General features: G+C 38.7%; 1 protein-coding gene across 1 annotated transcript in view; it reads left to right on the top strand.

Moving 5' to 3' along the window:
• LOC149288791 (VPS10 domain-containing receptor SorCS1-like) overlaps positions 1-22,500 on the top strand; it is a 252,828-nt gene that overhangs the window by 164,976 nt on the left and 65,352 nt on the right. The window contains exons 6-8 of the mRNA XM_089491470.1: positions 7,035-7,099; positions 16,607-16,725; positions 19,841-19,930. Coding sequence (XP_089347596.1) covers positions 7,035-7,099; positions 16,607-16,725; positions 19,841-19,930 — 274 coding nt within the window. The remainder of the gene's footprint in view (positions 1-7,034; positions 7,100-16,606; positions 16,726-19,840; positions 19,931-22,500) is intronic.

The following is a 22,500-nucleotide window of genomic DNA, read 5'->3' as shown; positions in this document are numbered from 1 at the left end:
TCGATATTATTTTTTTTGATACTTTATGCGGTGCGGATATTGCGCGCGCATAATTTTGGCTTTGGGAAAATTTTTGCACAAAAGAAATTTTCTGCGCACGCCAACTAAGAAAAATTAGATGGAACATTGGGTGCAAGAAATGTTTACTTTACTGAGAGGGTGGCTGATAAGAGGAACAGCCTCCCAGCATAAATGTTAGCCGCTAATACAGCGAGGGAATACTAGATGTGCCGAATGGGTTTCACGGTATCTGACATCACATTTTATATGACTTTGGCCATTTGTCGTTCCGGGGATTCTGTTTGCGATGCGTTTTGTTAGTATAAGTATTTTGTAGAATGATTCACACCCTGAGCACAAAACACAATGTGTTGGCGAGTCTCATAGCCCGGGGCGAATTCCCGCAATATACCAAATAAACGGAACGCATCGCGCTCTGCTCTCCAAACTATGTGCGGACGCAGCTTGTTGTTTTAAGATCAGCGCAAAAAACACCCCAAAAAATGAGTTTCCTTCTTCATCTTGATAAACAATTCTAATTAAAATTATATTAAACAATGAAACTACATTATATCTATTGTAAAGGAATGACGAGTCACCGAATTGCCTTGGTATATATCTGCTTACTTGTTGACATTATTAACATACAGCAGGTTTTACATATTTGTGATAAATGTCTCTTTTTTACCTTTTTCTGGAAGCTATTGTTATACCAAGAATGTCTGCTGGAGGAAGCAATGGGCCATAAATATTCAATTAACTGTGTTTATATTTAATATCTTTAACTATAATAAACATATATCCCAACATTAAAAATGGCAAAAGAAGGACACTATAGTGTTTCGGGGTGCCGTTAAAGGCATTGACAGGCACAGGGCATTTTTCATTTTTTTTTTTATATATATTTTACTGTGATTTATTCATAGCCGTTTATAAAACCGAGGAAAAACTGTATGTTTTATTTACACAATATCATTTAGAGCAGTTGATTTACACTATACGGACAAAAGTATTGGGACACCTGGCCATTACACCAACAGAAACTTTGATGACATCACATTCTAAATACATAGACATTAATACTAAATACTAAAGACATTAATATAAAGTTGCCCCCCCTTTTTTCATCCAGTAGAGAATTTGTGAGGTCCAGTTGGTCAGAGCCCTGACCTCAACCCCACTGAAAACCTTTGGGATGAGCGTCTCATCCAACATCAGCGCCTGACCTCACAAACGCTCTACTGGATGAATGGGCAAAAATTCCCACAGAAACTCCCCAAAATCTTGTGGAAATCCTTCCCAGAAGAGCGGAAGCCGTTATAGCTGTAAAGAGGGGAACCAACTTCATATGAATGTCTATGTATTTAGAATGTGATGTCATCAAAGTCCCCGTTGGTGTAATGGTCAGGTGTCCCAATACTTTTGTCCATATAGTGTACAATTATTATTATTATGATTTATTATTATTATCATCTTATATTTATATAGCGCCAACAGCTTACGCAGCGCTTGTACATGACCTTCTTCAGTGTCTAAACGCAGCAAGCCAAATGGGAATGTCACGTTTCAATCAGTAAAACTGACAAATGCATTATGGGAAAAATCATACCTAAAAAATACTGCTGGCTCCATTTTTTTATAAAAAAAAATAAATAAATCAATTTATTAATTTTTCCCGTCTTTATAATATTCGTTATTCAACATTGTAAAGATTATTTTAATAAAAAGCCTTTCCAATAAAGCTGCAGGTTTTTTTTTTTTCTAGAGCTATAATCACTTTTATCCCGGATTCTAAATAGAATTTTCTTTCTACATTATAGACCCGCAGTGCGATTTAAATATATCTTTCCTCAGTGCTGCAATCAAATAAAACAACATGGTCTTGGAGCGATTTTCTCGCTGGGATCCACTTGTTCTTAGAAGAGCGTGTACTTTGCTGTCTTATTAATGACACATGTAAATGCAGTGTATCGTGCCTCAGTAACGGCATCATTTACAGCCAACCTTTCTTTACACATCAGTCCTGCTTGATTCCGAATAAAAAGCTACTCATTAATTTAAAAAAAAAAACAAAAAAACATAAATAGTAATAAAATGACACATTTGCTGTTTTTTAGAATCCTAAAATCTTATGTAAATTAAAGGAACAGTGTCCCCGGCAGCTTCACAGGCAGCTTCGTCAACAAAGAACACATATTAAAGTAGGAACTTTGATATGCATTCACTTAAGTTTAAGAAAACAAATAGATAGCTTTAGGAGAAGCTGCAGCTCCTGCCTCCTCCGTGGTGCAATGTTTAACACCACTGATTGACTCTTAGTTTTCTTCTGTCTTCTCCCCGCTATTCCCTCTGAGAACCTGTCCTCCCGGAGGGCTTCCGCAAAAGGGTGGAGCCTCCGCGCACACCCTCTCCCCCCCCCCGATTGGAGGAATTGGGGAGAGGCTCCGCCCTTTTGCAGAAGTGCTCCAAGAGGAGCGTTTAGCTGCTTTACACCTTTTTGCTCCTTATTTTCACATATTAACTTTAGCATTTTTACAAAAACTGTATGATTTTAAGATAACATTATTGGTGATAAACGGGGTACTAATTTTATACTCCCCATACTAATTTGCTTAACCCCTTAAGGACAATGGGCGGTCCCTAACCCCAATGAAAACAATGCATTTTGAACCGGTACATGTACAGGCTTTGTCATTAAGGGGTTAATTAGACGATGATATATTGACTCAGCACTTGGAGACATTTTTTATATACCATTTTTTTTTTTTTTTTAAAGCAAATTACAAGATTAGGAAAATAGAAAAACAGCATATATTGGAGGCAGGCTCCGCTCGTTTTAACGATATTAAAACAAGCCAGTTGACGTGTCCAGACGAATCAGTACCAGCCGCGATGTCCTGGGGATAGCACGGGCCATGGAGCACAGCTGTGATAGAGGAATGCCAGCTGGAATCCACGAAACTGGAAGGAGCATCTGGGTCTCCTTCTGTATCCGCAGAAAACGAGGAGATTTAACACTTTTTAAAAGCCCAAATCTTCTCGTTTTTTGGTTATTCTTTTTATGATTTCCCCCCCCCCCATTAAATAACTTCATTTCCATTGTGAACTTTTATAATATGAGAATTAAAACCTTTTAAATGCTTGATACAATTTAAAGGTGATTGGGAGACATAAAAAATCTGTATCTTTGGGAAATGCACTTCTATTGCTGGTTATTTGAGTTAGAAGACAGATAATAGATTTTATTTAATTTATAAAGCCGTTCCCTGCTGTTTCTATACACATTATCGGGGCTTTTAGGGCTGCAGAACCCTGCGATCCCCTCATACCCAGCAAACATTCTGACCTCCTAGAAAAGATGGGCATCAGCGGAGGAGAGAGGGGCATCAGGGGAAGAAAGAGGGGCATTAGGGGGAGGAAAGCAGGGCACAGGGATTGGGGACACTTGAAAGGTAGATTTGTGCATGCTGAGCTTTGTTCTAACTTTAGTTAATTTTATGAATTGTATAAATACCCAAAAATGAGAAGAGAGCCCCAACAAAAAAATGAAAAATGTGGGAGAAAGTTCAGAATTTTCATTTGAAATTCATTGTCACTCTTTCCCTGCCATCTCCAACAACCGCTTCCGCGTCTCTGCTTCCCTGACTGTCTCTGCTTCCCTGCCTGCCTCCGCTTCCCCGTCTCCACTTCTCCGTCTGCATTCTACCCTCCTCTTGAAAGCTCTTCAGAGTACTTCGGCAACTTGATGGAGCCTCCATGCTCTCCACGGGGACAACCTCGTCTCCCATCCCATGGGGTGCTGAAGAGAGCGCTGAATGCAGACAGATGAGAAAGACAGGGAAGTAGAGACACGGAAGACGCGGAAGGTAGAGACAGAGACAGAGCGAGTGAGTGTGTGAGAAAAAGCAACACATTTTGTTTCCAAATAGAAAGAAATAAAGAATATCCATTGTCTGAAAATGAATGGACCAAAAAACAAAAAGAAACATGTGTCCGAATAGTTTTTTGGTCCTATTGGAAGGGATGTCATTTACAAAGCAGGTACTAAATAGTCATTTTTTTTACATTATTTTTTCTTTTTTTGTTTCTTTGTATATTATGGATTAATGGTTCTGAAAAATGTGTGAGAATTATATTTTTAATTGTGTCACTGCTTAATCGTAGCCTCCAGTCATGTGACGCCGAAAGAGATCATCAATAGGGTTTAACGTCATAGTTGTCATAGTAACATTACAAAAAAAAGGCTTTATAGAGGTCAATGTATAGTTTCTATATGGGTCATCATTGTAACAGATGAAGGCAATCCACAACACAAAATCAGGAAAAAAAATTGGAATGTGCCCACGTTATTTTCGGACACAATGTTTCTAAATTTTACAGACAGGCCAAAAAAAATAAATCTGTGAGTAACAAAAAAAAATGCACAATAATTTGATTAACAAAAAAGTGTGTAAATAAGCAGATTTTGAATAATAGTTAAAAATAATAAAATTAAATAATACCTTTAAATACATTTAAAAGAATGGTGAATTTTAACCAATAACCACCCAATCACAAGTGATGGCACACAAAAGAATAAAAGTTGGTTTTATCATTTTATCCACATTTTTATGGCACAGGAGAGATTTTTCTCCATGTTATATTTCGCTTTTATCACATACTTTATAAATAACCTTCCTCGCCTATCCTCGTCTCGCCTGTCGAGTCTGGGCGACGGGGAGGTCTTTGAGGTGTCAGCTCCTGGAGTAACTCAACAGCTTGACAGTGATCCTCAAAGTCAACTCAACCAGCACCCCATCTACTCAGGAAAAGTCAAGTTCGAGATAATGAATCTCCTATCCAACTCTGCCAAATTGGTCAGAGAAATTAGAAAATAATCCAGAAAAAAATCCTACTTTTTTTCTTTCGTTTTCCATGTAGAATACCTGTTACTATTTTATCTTTATCCGGAAACAATGTATATCTCAGCAGTAGTTATGATTAATATGCAAATGATGGCTCTGTGGTCCCTTTAAATTTCCATGGTGTCCTCATTGCAAATGTATGGGGGGATTCTGCACCCCCCATGTCCATTTGCCCCTTCCTTTGCCCCCCCTTCTTTTTCATGCAGGGGATGCTTTGGGCCGGACCCATCTCTCTATATCTCTCTCTATATGTAACATACTTACCACCAGTGAGCTCCAGCGCCGGCTTGGTGAAAGCTGCGGGTGTACACAGTATGTGGGAAGTGCTGCCATTGATTTGGATGGGAGAGCTTTCCTGCCACTCATTGGCTGCTTCAAGCAGCCTATCAGTGGCAAAAAATGTCCGACCATGCGGGGCTGCAGCTTCTACTTTAGGTAAGTTTAAGTGCATTCTTCTTACGTGGAGCTGCCCCTTTAAACACCGTAAGATTTTTAACTTCAATAAAGCTGAAAATATACAATTAATTAAACAATGACATCATGTTAGCAGCTTACATCCTATTAGAAGTTTTTTTAAGGCATTGCGGATGCTTTCAACAACACAAAAAAGTACATTAATCACACTCCCCTCCAATATACGCATTAACTCCGTGTCGCCCGCGCCTTGTTACCCCCACCATATCCCGTTACCCCATCACACTATCAGCAGTTATCAATCTCCGTTATCCGCATCTCGGTCTCTTTCAATGGGTCGAGCGCAGACTAAGAATAATTTTAACCCAGTAGATGCCAAGGAGAGGGGAACCAAGACCCGGCATCCTAATGGGTTAAAGATGTATAGCCCCTAATCCGTCGGTTTGGTCGGAGGAGCCCCGCTAGGACTGTATAATGAATGAACATAGTTGTTGCGCATGGTAGATATGGATTTGGGCTGGGATTCAGGCTAATGCTACTGGTTTCCACTGTTCAAATTAAAATGCTGGCTGGTGAGTTAATCAGGGGATCATCCGCCTGCCAGGAGGAGTTGTTTTGCTCGGAAGCCGAGCTGCGTCTTCACTCGGCAGCCTCGTCTTTTGTGATCAACAATAGGGTGAAGAGTCTGACTTTATTATTTATGTCGAGTTGCTTGTTTTCTTAGGGGATTGAAACCAAGAAAGAAGACCAAAAAAAAAAAATGTTACACGAAACCGAACTGCATATTTAAAGAGCTCAGATCACGGCGAGCCCCGAGTCGCATCTCGGTTAAAAAAAATCAGCTCAGCTTTTATAGGACTTTAACTTAATTAAGTACAAACATACTGAAAAATTCTACAAAAAACATAAAAATAAAAAATATATATAGATTTTCAATCCCCTCAACCCCCCCCAAAAAATAAATCCGCCGGGCACAGAGATGCTACTGAGCTTTCTATACTGAATTGACATAGCAATGGAATTTAAATGAGAGGGTGGTCGATAAGTGGAACAGCCTCCCAGCAGAAGTGGTAGAGGGTAATACAGTGAGGGGATTTAAACATGCATGGAATAGACATACGGCTCCTTTATCTAAGGTTGAAACAATCACAATAGAAATTACGTTTCTATACCAAAAAAAATAAACCCTTGCACCGGTGTTTATAAATTGAAGTAATAATAATAGAAACCCACGTTATGTGTGCACCACGGAGGCGGCCATCTTCCTTCAAAGTGACACGCCCCCTTAATGCTTCTCATGCTTTAAGCAGCGAACGCCTTGCTACTAGGCATAGTTGAAAAGAAAGTTAATTGCTGGCACATGTCCAAGGCTTGGCTTTCCATTGGTTAGCGTCTACATAGAGTCAGAGCACGGGAGGGATTTTTCCTCCCCTGAAAAATATAGATTACTGGCGCAATGCTAGCAGATCTGTCTTATTAGTTTAGCTGTTAATGCCCACACCAACGCGGACATTCTGTTTTTTGGAATATAGTCTTAGCCCTGGCAAGATTTGTTAAGCTGGTGATAAAACAAAAAATATTAGGTAGAAGTAACTTTTATTAGAAATGTATTTAACTAACCCCTCCACTGCCAGATATATATATATTTTAATTATTGTATTTAAAATTCTATAAAATGGAGAATGACCTATCTTTCTAAAATATGTCTGCTTTCAGGACGGTGACCGTTTCTAACCGAGATGCCGATCTTGTTCATCTGGAGACAAAAACAGCCGAAGGACGTAAGTATATTTTCCTTTCTTAGAAAAAGGTGCCCTGTTAATGAACTCTGCTTACTGTGTATTAAAAACAAGAAGGAGTGAACATATTGAGATAGATTTCAACAAAGGAAGGGGGGTGGAAACATTTCGAAGTGTTTTTTTTTTACTTTACTGAGAGGGTGGTAGATAAGTAGAGCAGCCTCCCAGCAGAAGTGGTAGAGGGTAATACAGTGAGGGTATTAAACATGCATGGGATAGACCAACGACTGATTAGGGTTTGAGTCTTTAGAGCTTCCGTGTCCTTCTTGTTCTTATGCCTTCATTCTTCTTCCACTTCTCCCCGGTTTCAGCTCTGTTTACCAGGCGCCTCCCGGAGCGCTTCCGCAAAAGGGCGGAGCCTCTGCCCACACCCTCTCTCTCGATTAGAGGAACGAGAGAGAGGCTGTCCACGTGGGGCCCTTTTTGCGGAAGTGCTCCAAGAGGCCAGGATTTTGCAGATGAATTCACGGAGGAAGAGAAGCATTTCTGCACCTGTGGGACAGACAGTGATTGAGCGAGGGTGAGTGAGAGTGTGAGTGTGAGTGAGGGTGAATGAGAGTGTGAGCAAGGATGAGTGAGAGTGTGAGCGAGGGTGAGTGAGAGTGTGAGCGAGGGTGAGTGAGAGTGTGAGTAAGGATGTGTGAGAGTGTGAGCGAGGGTGAGTAAGAGTGTGAGTGAGGATGTGTGAGAGTGTGAGCGAGGATGAGTGAGAGTGTGAGTGAGCAACAACTAATTTTGTTCCCGAACTTTGTCCGAACCGAAAGAGCAGGAAACGAAATTCATTCTCACAAAACGAAAAATGAGTCTGAATACGGCGATGAGAAATGTTCTATTTACTCAAAATATTGTAAAGTTAATGTTAATAAAAAAGAGCATTAATAAGAAATCAGAGCGGTCCCTAAACGTCATCTGTTTCTCATCCGGCGGATTCATCAAACCCTCCTTTGCATCTTGTTTGCGGCTCGATTTATTGCAGCGAGTAATAAACACGGCTGTCGGAGACGCCGCGGTAACGAGAGCATCTGCCGGGGAGAGAATCATGAAATCTTAATACGCAGAAAGAAAAGTCATGATTTTCCGGCTCACCAAGGAAACGGATTATACGCGAGGCACTTTGGGCTAATTTCTGGTGCTTTAGTTACTTTGCACCCGGCAGCCACGGTTAAAATTGAAAACTGTTTTTTAGTGAATTCTGATTAAAAGATTCTCTATTGAGAGGTTCTGTTCAGAACATGGAATTTTGGGCAAATACCCATCCAACCCCCCTCCTGGACTCCAACCTAAATCAGTCATTGGTCTCGTCTTAGATTAAGGAGCCATATGCCTACCCCATATTAACCACTACCACCTCTGCTGGGAGGATGTTCCACTTATCTACCACCCTCTCAGTAAAGTAAATCTTCCTTACATTCCATTAAAGCCTCTGACTCTCTAGTGTTAGATTCGGGTCTCTTGCTGTAACTTTTCTCCTCCTTTGAAATAAACGTCCCTCCTGTACTTTGTTAAATCTCTTTATGTATCTAAATGTCTCTCTCCCATCCCCCACCTCTCTCTTCTCTCCACCATGTCGTATATATTGAGATCCCTTCATCCCCGGTCCTACTGAATGCTCAGACCGCTCACAGAAATCACCCTTAAAAAGTTTGGATGGGAAGAAGCAGGCACTGATAGGTTGTTGCCATAGAAACTAAAAAGCATTTTTTTTGCCTTACTTTTTTCTGTGATTAAAACTAAAATTGTTCTTGAGCGCGTCATTAAAGATCAACCTATTTGGTACATTACTTTTACGATCAGTTGATTCGAATTGATTTTAAAATTGATTGATTATTGGTTATTCGGATTTATAGTGGAACCGAAGCACAAGCAAACTGGGCTAATGAGTGACGGAGCCCCATACTTTACAATAACGCCTCTCCAGTGGCAGATCCGGCCCTGCGGTGAACGCGTGGCCACCGATGACATTTGCCGGCCGTTGGCCTTAAAGTGCCAGACGCACTTCTTTATCCCTGAAGAGTTTTCCCTTAAACCATAATAATTCGCATAGACTCCAAATTACTAATTTCTAACATATTGCTTCATTTTGTAGTCAAATGGATCGTTCTAATCTTTTTCCAGGGTGATATTATTCTGTCGCAAACGCTGGAAATATTTGGTTATTTCTCCCTTTTCTATTCCCTTTATGGCTAAAATTCTTTCCATGACAATAGAAAATCTAAGTTCACATGCAGCGTTATTATTACCAAAAAATTAGAATGCACTAAAACGCATTAAAAACTGTATATAATCGGATCTAAATGTTTAATGCAGAGTATTTAGTGACTGAATTTGCTGCTCTTATGTGTTGCTAAAAAAAATGCAAAATGCTAAAAAAGAAAAACACAACAAACATAATATAACTATAAGTGTTTATAATCACAGTCTACGCAGTACTTTAATATGCGTTCTTTACCTGCCTTCCCGAAAAGCCTGCTTACCTGCTGAAGAGGCATCTCTCTGTACTGTAAGGAAGTTATACTTTGCTGAGAGGGTGGTAGTTAATTGGAGCAGCCTCCCAGCAGAAGTGGTAGAGGGTAATACAGCGAGGGGATTTAAACATGCATATGGGTGGATGAGACGATTGTTGGGGGTTCTCAGGTTCTCAATAGAAGGGACAGTGAATGAAAGGACTGTCACAGGGGGCAGAGTCACAGGGTGAATACGAAGGTCTTTGCAGAGTTGGCGGGTTCTGGAGGTGAATGGGTTAATGAGAGGGACACGTAAGTGCGACCCGCTAACCCATCCGTGATGCCACAAAGTGCACCCCCCCGGGGGTATTCAGCTTTTATCTGCCCTACTGTTGTGTTAATTCACCATCGCCCACGAAACGCACAGCGGCCCCCCTCCGGCCCCCGCTCCGTCTGAGTTTACTCTTCAAGATCCATCTTGGAATCCCTCTGGAGCAGAAACGTCCTGTCCTCCGACGCAAAACATTATTACAGCGGCTGTTTTCTGCGTTCTGATTCTGCTTCACTGCAAAAGAACGTTTCAGAGCAAATTAACTCATCTTTATATAATAATCGCATCGTCCGGAATCACACAGAAAATCCAGAGCCTGTATTACTTTACTCGCTGCTGGAAAAAATATATTTCTCCATGAGCATAACCCCAACGCTGTATACAGTAATATAACCCCCAGCGCTGTATACAGTAATATAACCCCCAGCGCTGTATACAGTAATATAACCCCACAGCGCTGTATACAGTAATATAACCCCCAGCACTGTATATAGTAATAACCCCCAGCGCTGTATACAGTAATATAACCCCCAGCGCTGTATACAGTAATATAACCCCCAGCTCTGTATACAGTAATATAACCCCCAGCGCTGTATACAGTAATAACCCCCCCAGTTAGTGGAAGATCTGCTTGAATTCCAGTCTATATGTATATATATAGTATATTCAGTTACAATCCTAGATGTACTTTCAGTAAGTGAGGATAGTTTAATTTAATTTTATGCTTTGGTAGAAGAAAGGCGCTGAAAATCATCATTTAAAATTATTCATGGATCCTGCTGTAGTCTGGCTTCACTATACCAACCTATACATTGATTGCGTTTGGTTGTTCAACATCAGCAAAGATTTATCCAAAAACTGGTAGTAGAAAATTCCATGTAAATACTTAAAACTATGATGTCATTAGATAGTAAGCTCTAGGGGCAGAGTCCTCTTTTTCTTGATGTATACATAGCTATTGTACGCCCAGCACGCTGCCTGCATAACTACTATATTTGCATTATATTTCATTTATTAGTAGAGTACCAGCTGTTACAATAAAGGAGAGAGCTTGGGGTCAAAATTGTTTTAGAAAGAAAGATTTTGTCCATTAAAATAACATGGATGAGAAATCCAGCGTAGACGGGGTTAATGTTGAAAATGATGATTTTAGCTGGAAATGGCTGATTTTTAATGGAATCTCTTTATCACTCCTTTATGACTCCCATCACTCCTGTGTTCCAATGGCCCTTTATCACTCCCATCACTCCTGTGTTCCAATGGCCTTTTATCACTCCCATCACTCCTGTTTCCCAATGGCCCTTTATCACTCCCATCAGTCCTGTGTTCCAATGGCCATTTATCACTCCCATCTCTCCTGTGTTCCAATGGCCCTTTATCACTCCCATCACTCCTGTGTTCCAATGGCCCTTTATCACTCCCATCACTCCTGTGTCCCAATGGCCCTTTATCACTCCCATCACTCCTGTGTTCCAATGGCCCTTTATCACTCCCATCACTGCTGTGTTCCAATGGCCCTTTATCACTCCCATCACTCCTGTTTCCCAATGGCCCTTTATCACTCCCATCACTCCTGTGTTCCAACAGCCCTTTATCACTCCCATCACTCCTGTGTTCCAATGGCCCTTTATCACTCCCATCACTCCTGTGTCCCAATGGCCCTTTATCACTCCCATCACTCCTGTGTTCCAATGGCCCTTTATCACTCCCATCACTCCTGTGTTCCAATGGCCCTTTATCACTCCCATCACTCCTGTGTTCCAATGGCCCTTTATCACTCCCATCACTCCTGTGTTCCAATGGCACGTTGTGTTCGCTGATCCAAGTTTAAGTGTAAAAGGCTAATTGATGGTTAGAAACCCTTTTTGTAATTATGTTACAGCCAGAAATGTCCTTGTTTTCTATCAAAACGGCTCAGTGAACAGTAGTGTAAATACCCCCCCCCCCCCAGTGTTTTCATGTCCTGTTTTGCAATCATTATTATTCAGTGTGAGATTTTCAAAACAAATTACACAAAAAGAAACTTTCCAGTGCTTTAAAAAGTAGAATTTAGTTAGATTTTCTTATAAGATTTATTGTAACAACATTTAAGGGGAACACTCAGAATTCTCTTATTTCAGCCCAACGATGTATCGCAAATTGGATCAAGAGCCGCGGTAAAGCAGTTATCCACGCAGCAGCCTCGCAGGGGTCTAATGACATTAAAGCCTGTATATTTATTACGCATAGGAAAGGGCAGCAAGGTCTATCTGGGCGTTTGCAACTCAAAAAATGATTAGGCATCCGTCGTCTAAAGCATGCGCTCGGCAGATGAAGATGAGACACAGAAAGAAATCTTGACTTGCGAGTCACCCCCCCCTCCCACGGCCAATTAGGGCTAATCCAGAGGCACGCAGAGCTGACACTCACTGTCACAACGAATCACATCTTTTATACTTTGCATGGAAACGGGTCTCTCTCATTTGTAACTATTCGGTTTTAAACGTATAGAGTTAATTTAGTATGATTTTTTTTATTTTTATGATTTTTTTTTAATCGGTATTTTGGTATAATTTTGAACCATTAATGATATTTCAGAGCTTGGCCATTTCTTTGGTATTTTACTTTATTATAATATGTTATTTTTTTATTCATTCCAACGACCCCCCCTTTTTTTTATAGAATTTGCCCCGTTTTACTTATTAAATTCCAGACAGATGCTGAACTGCCTCGCTGTGATGCTGAAATATTTTCTAACCAAATTAAGACGTTCCAAAGCGGATGGATTCTTGTTGAGCGGATATTTAAAACGAATCCAAATATGTGTTTTGAGTGCATATCTACCGTTAATTATCCAAAAACCCCAACTGGGGAGAATCCATTGGGGAGGGGTTTGCAAGAATGTTGAACATTTCTGCTCCCTGACTTCACTGACCACTTTCTAGGGTCAACCCTAATGAGCTTCTTCTGTGGAAAGCTGCTGAGCTGGGCCTTTATAATGTATAATTAATGTGCAGAGTTTCATTGGAAGTTCTTACTTGATTGACTATTCATTAAACAGGGCTGGCTTATGATTTAACTATACATTGTACAGGGCGTATCACTGATTTAACTATACATTATACAGGGCGTATCACTGATTTAACTATACATTGTACAGGGCATCTCACTTATTTAACTATACATTATACAGGGGCCGGCTTACTGATTGAACTATACATTATACAGTGCGTATCACTGATTGAACTATACATTATACAGTGCGTATCACTGATTTAACTATACATTATACAGGGTCCAGCTCACTGATTTAACTATACATTATACAGGGCATATCACTGATTTTACTATACATAATACAGTGCGTATCACTGATTTAACTATACATTATGCAGGCCATCTCGCTGATTTAACTATACATTATACAGGGCCCAGCTGACTAATTTAACTATACATTATACAGGGCGTATCACTGATTTAACTATACATTATACAGGGGCCGGCTTACTGATTGAACTATACATTATACAGTGCGTATCACTGATTGAACTATACATTATACAGTGCGTATCACTGATTTAACTATACATTATACAGGGCATCTCACTGATTTAACTATACATTATACAGGGCATCTCACTGATTTAACTATACATTATAAAGGGCATATCACTGATTTAACTATACATTATACAGGGCCCAGCTCACTGATTTAACTATACATTGTACAGGGCATATCACTGATTTTACTATACATAATACAGTGCGTATCACTGATTTAACTATACATTATACAGGGCATATGACTGATTTAACTATACATTATACAGGGGTGACCTGTTGATTTAACTATACATTATGCAGGGCATCGCGCTGATCTAACTATACATTATACAGGGCAGACTCGCTGATTTAACTATACATTATACAGGGGTGACCTGTTGATTTAACTATACATTATGCAGGGCATCGCGCTGATCTAACTATACATTATACAGGGCAGACTCGCTGATTTAACTATACATTATACAGGGGTGACCTGTTGATTTAACTATACATTATACAGGGCCGACTCCCTGATTTTACTATACAGATCACTGGGCATGCCCCATCATCATGCATAGTGATCGCAGGGAGTAGAAAAGATCTAATTAAACTATCGGTGGAGGTCCCACAGTTCAGCGCGTGGAAGGCTTCTTCCAGGGCATTTCCATGGAGTTTACAGGTATCTTAACAAACGGGCGTTTATACCCGGCACACGGAACATCCCGATCGCCCGTAACGCCGTAACCATTAGCATCAAACTATAATCCGGCCGCCTAATCGCCGGTTGGATTGTGAATTCCTGCGGCTGGCGCGTGGATTTTTACAGCAATCTGGCTGCAGAACCGAAATTATTTGTTCAATAATCAGAGGAAGCCGGAGAGACGCCATCTGCTTGCCGTCCTTGTTTGCCAACAGGCTTCCTATTTACAATCTGTCCCAACGAAAGGTCAATGAGCTCCCTGGAAGTTCCCGTAATACAGATTTAAAAAAAATATATATTTTATTGATTAATAAATAAAACGGATAATGCCTGTGCCGTTCAGCTTATGTTTACAATTAGCTGGGATTTCTACTGGTTTATATTTTTAGTGTCTTTTCTTTTAGTTATGATGTATTTTACTATTTCTTACTAGTTTTTCATATGTGCGGAATGGTTCGCAGGCGGCCAAAATCATGTCCTCAAATTCAATGTCATCGCAAATGACAGGATCTGAGCTTTTCATGTATTCTTGTCAAGATGTCTTAGAACATCATGTACTTTGTGATCATAGTAAAATTAGTCATTGAGATAATTTCATATATATTACGTAACATGAAATGGATGAGAAATCCAGCGCAGACGGGGTTAATGTTGTAAATGACTATTGTAGCTGGAAACGGATCATTTTTAATGGAACCTCTTCATACGTGTACAGAGGCCCTTTATCACTCCCATCACTCCTAGGGTTCATAAGGGTTTTTTTGCCTTCCTCTGGATCAACACAGTAGGGACACAATATGTATATAGGTTGAACTTGATGGACTTTGGTCTTTTTTCAACCTTATGAACTATGTTACTATGTTACTCCTGCGTTCCAAGGGCCCTTCATCACTCCCATCACTCCTGTGTTCCAATGGCCCTTTATCACTCCCATCACTCCTGCGTTCCAATGGCCCTTTATCACTCCCATCACTCCTGCGTTCCAAGGGCCCTTTATCACTCCCATCACTCCTGAGTTCCAATGGCCCTTTATCACTCTAATCACTCCTGTGTTCCAACGGCCCTTTATCACTCCCATCACTCCTGTGTTCCAACGGCCCTTTATCACTCCCATCACTCCTGTGTTCCAATGGTCCTTTATCACTCCCATCACTCCTGTGTTCCAATGGCCCTTTATCACTCCCATCACTCTTGTGTGCCAATGGCCCTTTATCACTCCCATCACTCCTATTGTTTCTCTAAGTCAAATTGTTATGTTATATACTTATCATGTCTTGTCTACCCCTTGTACAGCGCTACGGAATCTAATGGCGATAAAACAATAAATAATAATAATTTAGTTGCATATCTGATCTTGATGAATACAGGATTATCTCAAGTCATAATGGCCAAAATAAAGTCAGAATGCTGCCAGTTAATGTTCCTTTATACCTTCATCTGGATTAACAAAATTACAGATATCCTGAAAAGGTTGAATTTGATGACTTTGTTAATTGTGCTTCAATCACCAATTCCTTGAAATGCTTTCTCTATGATGTGCAATACATTTTTTGTTCTGAAAAAATCAGTTTCACTAAAGTTAAATAAATTAATAATTAAATCTTATAAAGGATCTGAGGATTCTAAACTGAAATCTAAATTTCTAAATATACTCATTCCCTAAACATCAACTCATTATTCAGCACTTACCAGTGAATATATATATATATATATATATATATATATATATATATATATATATATATATATAGAGCGTGTATAACATTTCACATTTTAATTTATTCCAGAACGGATTATTCCGATTATTATTTGCTAAAACTTCTTTGAAGCAACAAACTGTCCACTTTGTAACAATGATGTATTCATTTGTAAGATTGGTTATTACCGTATATATGTCTTTAAATTAAGACTGAAAAGTGTATTATTAATTATTATCATTATTATTATTGGTAGTAGTAGTAATTGTTTATTCATTATTATTATTGTTGTTATTGTTATTATCATCAGTAGAGGTATTATCCACATAATAAAAATAATAATTTAAAGCATACAATTCACTCTTCACTCTGTATTAGTCCTATATATATATATATATATATATATATATATATATATATATATATATACAGTACTTTACGTGTAAGTGTAAGGTTACATTTTGGTATTTCTTCTTTTTATCATTATTTCAATGTCTCAATAGTTAAATGACAAAGGCTCCTTATAACTTGCGGCTGGGTTACCAGAAACCCAAAACGAACGAATAAATATAGAATTTTAGAAAACGCGCCCGGCAAATAAAAAAAAGCTGTGAATCAGGAATGTATGCTTGTTTTGTTAATATATATATATATATATATATATATATATATATACTTAGATATGTTGTTGTGTTTAAATGCCCCTTGTGATCGCGTTACCCCACGATCTTGATCTGCCCTGAAATCCCCCCATTTTCATTTCACGTGAACTATTTCCCCGTTTGCGTTCAGATTCTCAGTATATAGTCTGCCGGATGCACAACTGTTCGGAATCGGTGAGGACCAAGCCTTTTCCAGGAAACATCGATACCAACTCGCTCATCGTCCAGGATGAGTATGTGTTCGTCCAGGTGAGAGAGAATTGTATTTTTTCACCCTTTTTCTGTACACATTTTACACCCCCCCCCCAAATCTATGTCTGTTTAATGATGTTTCCTCCCATCGTTATTAATATAATCAATTAATAATTATTAATGCACTCATATAAAGCGTGTCTTTTTCCAAGACATGAAAGACTTTCTCCCATTACTAAGTATTTATGTATTTATCACCCACCTTTAATTATGCGGAATTCAGTAATATATGGAATAAAATATTTCACATTTTATTCTGTAATACATTACAAGCACTTATCGTAGTTAATAAAAAATATCCCTATAATAGGTTCCCCCAGATATAGTAAAATAAAAAAATGCAAAAAAAATCAGTATTAAAAATTGCAGTAATATATTGAAATCCCACTATTCTTAGTGATTAAATATAATGTATTTCTGTATTTGTTTGTTTCTATGTTTATTATGTGTCTCCCCTATTCTTGTTCAACTTCCCTCGCTGTATTAGCCTCTACTACTTCTGCTGGGAGGCGGTTCCACTTATCTACCACCGTCTCGGTAAACTTAAACTTCCTTCCATTCCATCTCAGCCTCTGACCCTCTAGGGTTTGATTCTGGTCTCTTGTTGTAATTTTTCTCCTCCTTTGAAATAAACTTCCCTCCTGTACTTTATTAACCCCTTTATGTATTTAAATGTCTCTCTCCCAACCCCCTTTCTCTTCTCTCCCCCCAAGCTGGACCTATTGAGACTTTGTAGTATTTTCTGATCCTTTCTATCCTGCTCTCCAGAATGTCCAGATCCTAATGGTTACTTTGAGAAATAGTTATTATTAATATTATTATGATAACGAAGGCTTCCCGATACATTCAAATGTTGGCCAAGTGGCCATATCTGGCACCGCGAGCGATAATATATATGACTTTATTGTAGGGTTTCCAAAGGCCCTTCTTGGCCCCTGAGCTCGGCTCCTTCTACCGCTCGCTAATTATCTTTTCCTGGAATAAACAAGCGCTCTAGTTATTTCTGTTACACTAATTGTATCCCCCTGAGTATATTTCTTCATTTCATGCTGCTAAATATTTTGGATCGTGTTGTTGGCCGAAGAACGGATTGGAAGTGTCGAGAATCAGCGATTCATTCTGCGTTAAGGAATGAGTTAAAGATGCTGTTCCACTTACACTGTAATTTAACTGACATCTCAGGCTTGTAAAGCAAATAAACCTCAGCAGATCCCTTCTTCTGAAAAAGATTTTCCAGACAACAGCATGTTTTTGTGTCACGTGACATAAAATGCGAATATGGCAACATTTTGCATGATTAAAAATATATATATATTTCTAGGAAGGAGTTGGGCATTCAGTACTAGGAATTAGGAACAATGTTTCTGGCTCACTAGATGGTATAGTGCCTTCATATACAGATGCAAGGGTTACCATACATTTTATTTCCACTGAAAATCAGATGTATTTGGTAGACCTGCCGAGTTAATTGGGTGATGCTTATCATTATTATTATTAATATTATTATGATTGTTATTATTATTATTAGTTTATATAGCACTATCATATTCTGCAGCATTGTACAATGACTGAATGGGCCATAACAAGTGGCGCATCACATAACAATTATGGAATTATAGAAACAAAAGGCGAGCCCTCCTCAAAAGAGCTTACAATCTAAAAGGTGGGGGTATATAAAGCCTGTATCTTTCTTATGCCAGATGCTTGGTTTTTCTCACCTCTTGATGGCTTGATGTGAATTTTTTCCAAAATACAGAGCCAGACGTGTATAGATGTTGCGGGTTTGGGTTTGAACTCTGGTTATTGGTTGCAGATTTTATGTCATTGTTTCCATCCGGTATGGAGCTCCGGCATAATGTGTCCCTGATTTCAAAATCTAGAGCGGTTTTAATACTCTGAGCTCATACAAATAAAGTAAATATTCTAAAGTTTGCATATTTGGGGTCACTTAGACATTCCCTTGTTTTTTTTTTTTAAAAAAAGCACATTTTGACCATTAAAATAACATGAAATGGATCAGAAATCCAGCACAGGCGGGGGTTAATGTTGAAAATGACTATTGTAGCTGGAAACGGCTGGTTTTTAATTAAATCTCTTCATAGGCGTTCATCACTCTTTATCACTCCCATCACTCCTGTGTTCCAATGGCCCTTTATCACTCCCATCACTCCTGTGTTCCAATGGCCCTTTATCACTCCCATCACTCCTGTGTTCCAATGGCCCTTTATCACTCCCATCACTCCCGTGTTCCAATGGCCCTTTATCACTCCCATCACTCCCGTGTTCCAATGGCCCTTTATCACTCCCATCACTCCTGGGTTCCAATGGCCCTTTATCACTCCTGTGTTCCAATGGCCCTTTATCACTCCCATCACTCCCGTGTTCCAGTGGCCCTTTATCACTCCCATCACTCCCGTGTTCCAATGGCCCTTTATCACTCCCATCACTCCTGGGTTCCAATGGCCCTTTATCACTCCCATCACTCCCGTGTTCCAATGGCCCTTTATCACTCCCATCACTCCCGTGTTCCAATGGCCCTTTATAACTCTCATCACTCCCGTGTTCCAATGGCCCTTTATCACTCCCATCACTCCTGTGTTCCAATGGCCCTTTATAACTCTCATCACTCCCGTGTTCCAATGGCCCTTTATCACTCCCATCACTCCTGTATTCCAATGGCACGTTGTATTCGCTGATCTAAGTTTAAAAGGCTAATTGATGGTTAGGAAACCCTTTTGCAATTATGTTATAGCCACAAATTTCCAGGTTTTCCATAAAAAACCAGCTGAGTGACCCCAAACTTTTGAATGGTAAGGTTTCTACATTTAACATGAATTCTTCTATCCACCAAAATAACACATTACAGAAACATGTTAGTTACTGTTTCTTACAGGAAATCAATGTAAGGATTATTATTATTTTTTGCTGAACTTTATATAGTAGAAATTAAACGTTTCATGTGATCATCTCAGAAATAACCACTTGTCTTTGATGTTAATCTGCTGGAAATGGCGCCGTTCATGTTTTTTTTTTTACAAAAACACTTTTTATTGAAGGTGAAGATGTTTTTTTTTTCAGTTTAACGACATTTCGATCTTATTATTCATTGTAGTTAACTTCAGGAGGCCGACCGCACTACTATGTATCGTACAGAAGAGAACCCTTCTCTCGGATGAAGTTACCAAAATACGCCCTGCCCAAGGTACTGAGCATTTTCCCTAACTTTATGTATTCACTTAATTAGACATTATTGTGACCTTTTATTCTCCTTAGAAAATGTTAAATTAATAATGAAAACAAATTTTTTTTTAGTACATTTCAAATATTTTTCCTTATTATTAGAGACAAGGAAACATAATGCAATGTGGCTTGAAATTGTTTAATATATATATATATTAATTATATTATAATTATATAATATAATATATATAATATAATATATAATGATAATAGTTAAATATACTGTATGTATATATTTATATAAATATATATATATATATATATATATATATATATATATACATAGAGTATATATAACAATGGGCAGGGAACGTTATTTGTTGCCTAAAAACAAACCGAAAAATCTGTCCGAATTGTTTTTAGTCCATTTGCAAGTTATTATTATTTTTGTTCGCCATCAAACAGCAGCCAAATCAATGGACTGTAAAACAAGAGGACATTATTTTGAGTCCTAATTTAAATGAAGGGTGTTACGTCCGTCTACACGAGAAGTTAATTCCAGGCCTTCCTGTTAAAATAGTCGAAGGGCTTTAATGAAGTTCAGGAATGGCCGGAATATTCATGAAGCTGAAATATTAATAAGTAAAATGAATGATATTTCAAGGCCCAATGGCGTCGCCTGCCGTCGTATTATGCCATTCTGTCTTATTTTGTGGATGTTTCGCCAGCCTTGTGGGTTTTTCATGTTTCTAAAATGTGACACCGTAAAAACCACAACATATTCACTTGGTCTCTGTAGAAAATATCCGATTGTAATATTTCACCTTCATTTTGACATTGGACGGAACGCATTGCTGCCGACGAGACGATCAAAGGCAATATTTGCCAACGAGTCCCCATAGCGGCCATGTAAATAGAGACTGTTTGTTTCATGAATCACTTTATAACAGAAGGCAATTCATCGGTATTTATGGAGACGCGAGAAGGCCAAACACGGTCACATAATCCGTGTGTTTAGAAATCGATTCGTTTATCTCAGTTGGTAAAAATAGCCTGGAACAAGGAGACTCGGTTGAGTCCTTGAGTTATTTTTGGCGAAATATTATGAACTATATTTATATAAATAAAAAAAAATAAAACAACTTTCTGCTGATTTCTCCTAATTTTAGCCTCAAAAATCCTTTATCCAGTAATTTTTTTTTCTTTTTAAAAAAAAAGCCAAAATGTATTATATTTGATTATTATATATTATTATTTTATTATTATTATATTTTATTTTATTATTATTATTATTATTACTATTTTATTTGATGTATTATAATCTGCTTGAAACATAGACTTCTTGTGGCTAGTAATGGATTAGTTGGCGATATCATGGCACTTATAGAATACTGGCTGTTCCACTCATAATTTTACTAAAGTCATAAAATTTGAGAATTGAGGATTTTTTATTCAAGTTTATTAAAGCAAGAAAGGATGTTTGTCACGTGTGGAAAACACGAACTAGCGGTTCTGGAGCCCAACGGGGCATTTATGCTGCAAGGAAGTTATCTCTGCTCTCTTTTAAAATAAAGAGAAGCCGTAATAAGCGTCCGTGATTGGCTGCTGCTGCTGCGAATGTATTTACCGGCCTCGCTCGATACGTGCGAACAGACGGAGCTCAAAGCGAGAAGAAAACAAATTTAATTGCGTGGCTGACATTTCCATCGGTTGTCAAGAAAATGAGTGGCTGCTCAGCGAAGGACACTAGAAATGTTCTTTCTTTTTATCTCATGTCTTCCCTTTCTCTTTATCTCTCTTTTCCTCTGTACTTCTCTTTATCTCTCCCTCTTCTCTCTGATCCTCCCTTTCTCATTATCTTTTCCCTTTCTCTTTATCTCTTCTCTTCCTCTTTATCTCTCCCTTTTCTCTCTACTTCTCCCCTTTCTCTTTATCTCTCCTCCTTCTCTTTGACCCCCTCCTTTCTTATTATATTTCCTCCCTTTTTGTCCCATCCATCCACTGGCTCTGTTTCTTCTCCTTTCCCTTTTTTCTCTTCCTACAGCTCCCTTTTTCTCTTTATCTCTACACTTTCTCTTCATATCTCCTCCTTTCTATATCCTGTCTTTTTTAACTCTCAGTTTTCTTTCTTTATAAATATAGTGGACCTGTTGTGGGAGCAACGCGTAAAACAGAGGTCTGTTAGAAAACCTTCCTTTATTCTGAGCCAAGGGAGCGGCTGATCATTAAAATGTTTTATTAGAATGATTTCAAATATCACTAAAACCCCGCGACAAATACAAGTTTGATCAGCGTGTAATGAATGTGTGTGTGTCCCGGTGGCAGTGCCCTCCCTGTATATACTACTTTTAATCATTCTGTTACATCTTCAGAGGTTTTTCTTGTCGGATAATAATAGGGCGAAAAATATAGCTCCGTCAGACCATTATCAAAGCAGCTTCGTCCTATTAAAAAATACGGAGAAAACTATTTTCAGCGAAACCACAAATTCTCTTTAATCTATTTCTATTAAAGAGAAACGGGAGCCGTCGGGTCTAAAGTGATTAAAACTTTATCGGCGCTGTGAAGGCAAGTTATATCTTATCTTTCTGG

Source organism: Sceloporus occidentalis, unplaced genomic scaffold (assembly GCF_023333645.1).
Source record: "Sceloporus occidentalis isolate IW3139 unplaced genomic scaffold, rSceOcc1.0.p SCAF_50, whole genome shotgun sequence".
Classification (NCBI taxonomy): domain Eukaryota; kingdom Metazoa; phylum Chordata; class Lepidosauria; order Squamata; family Phrynosomatidae; genus Sceloporus; species Sceloporus occidentalis.
This window is presented reverse-complemented; position numbering and strand designations above follow the sequence as displayed.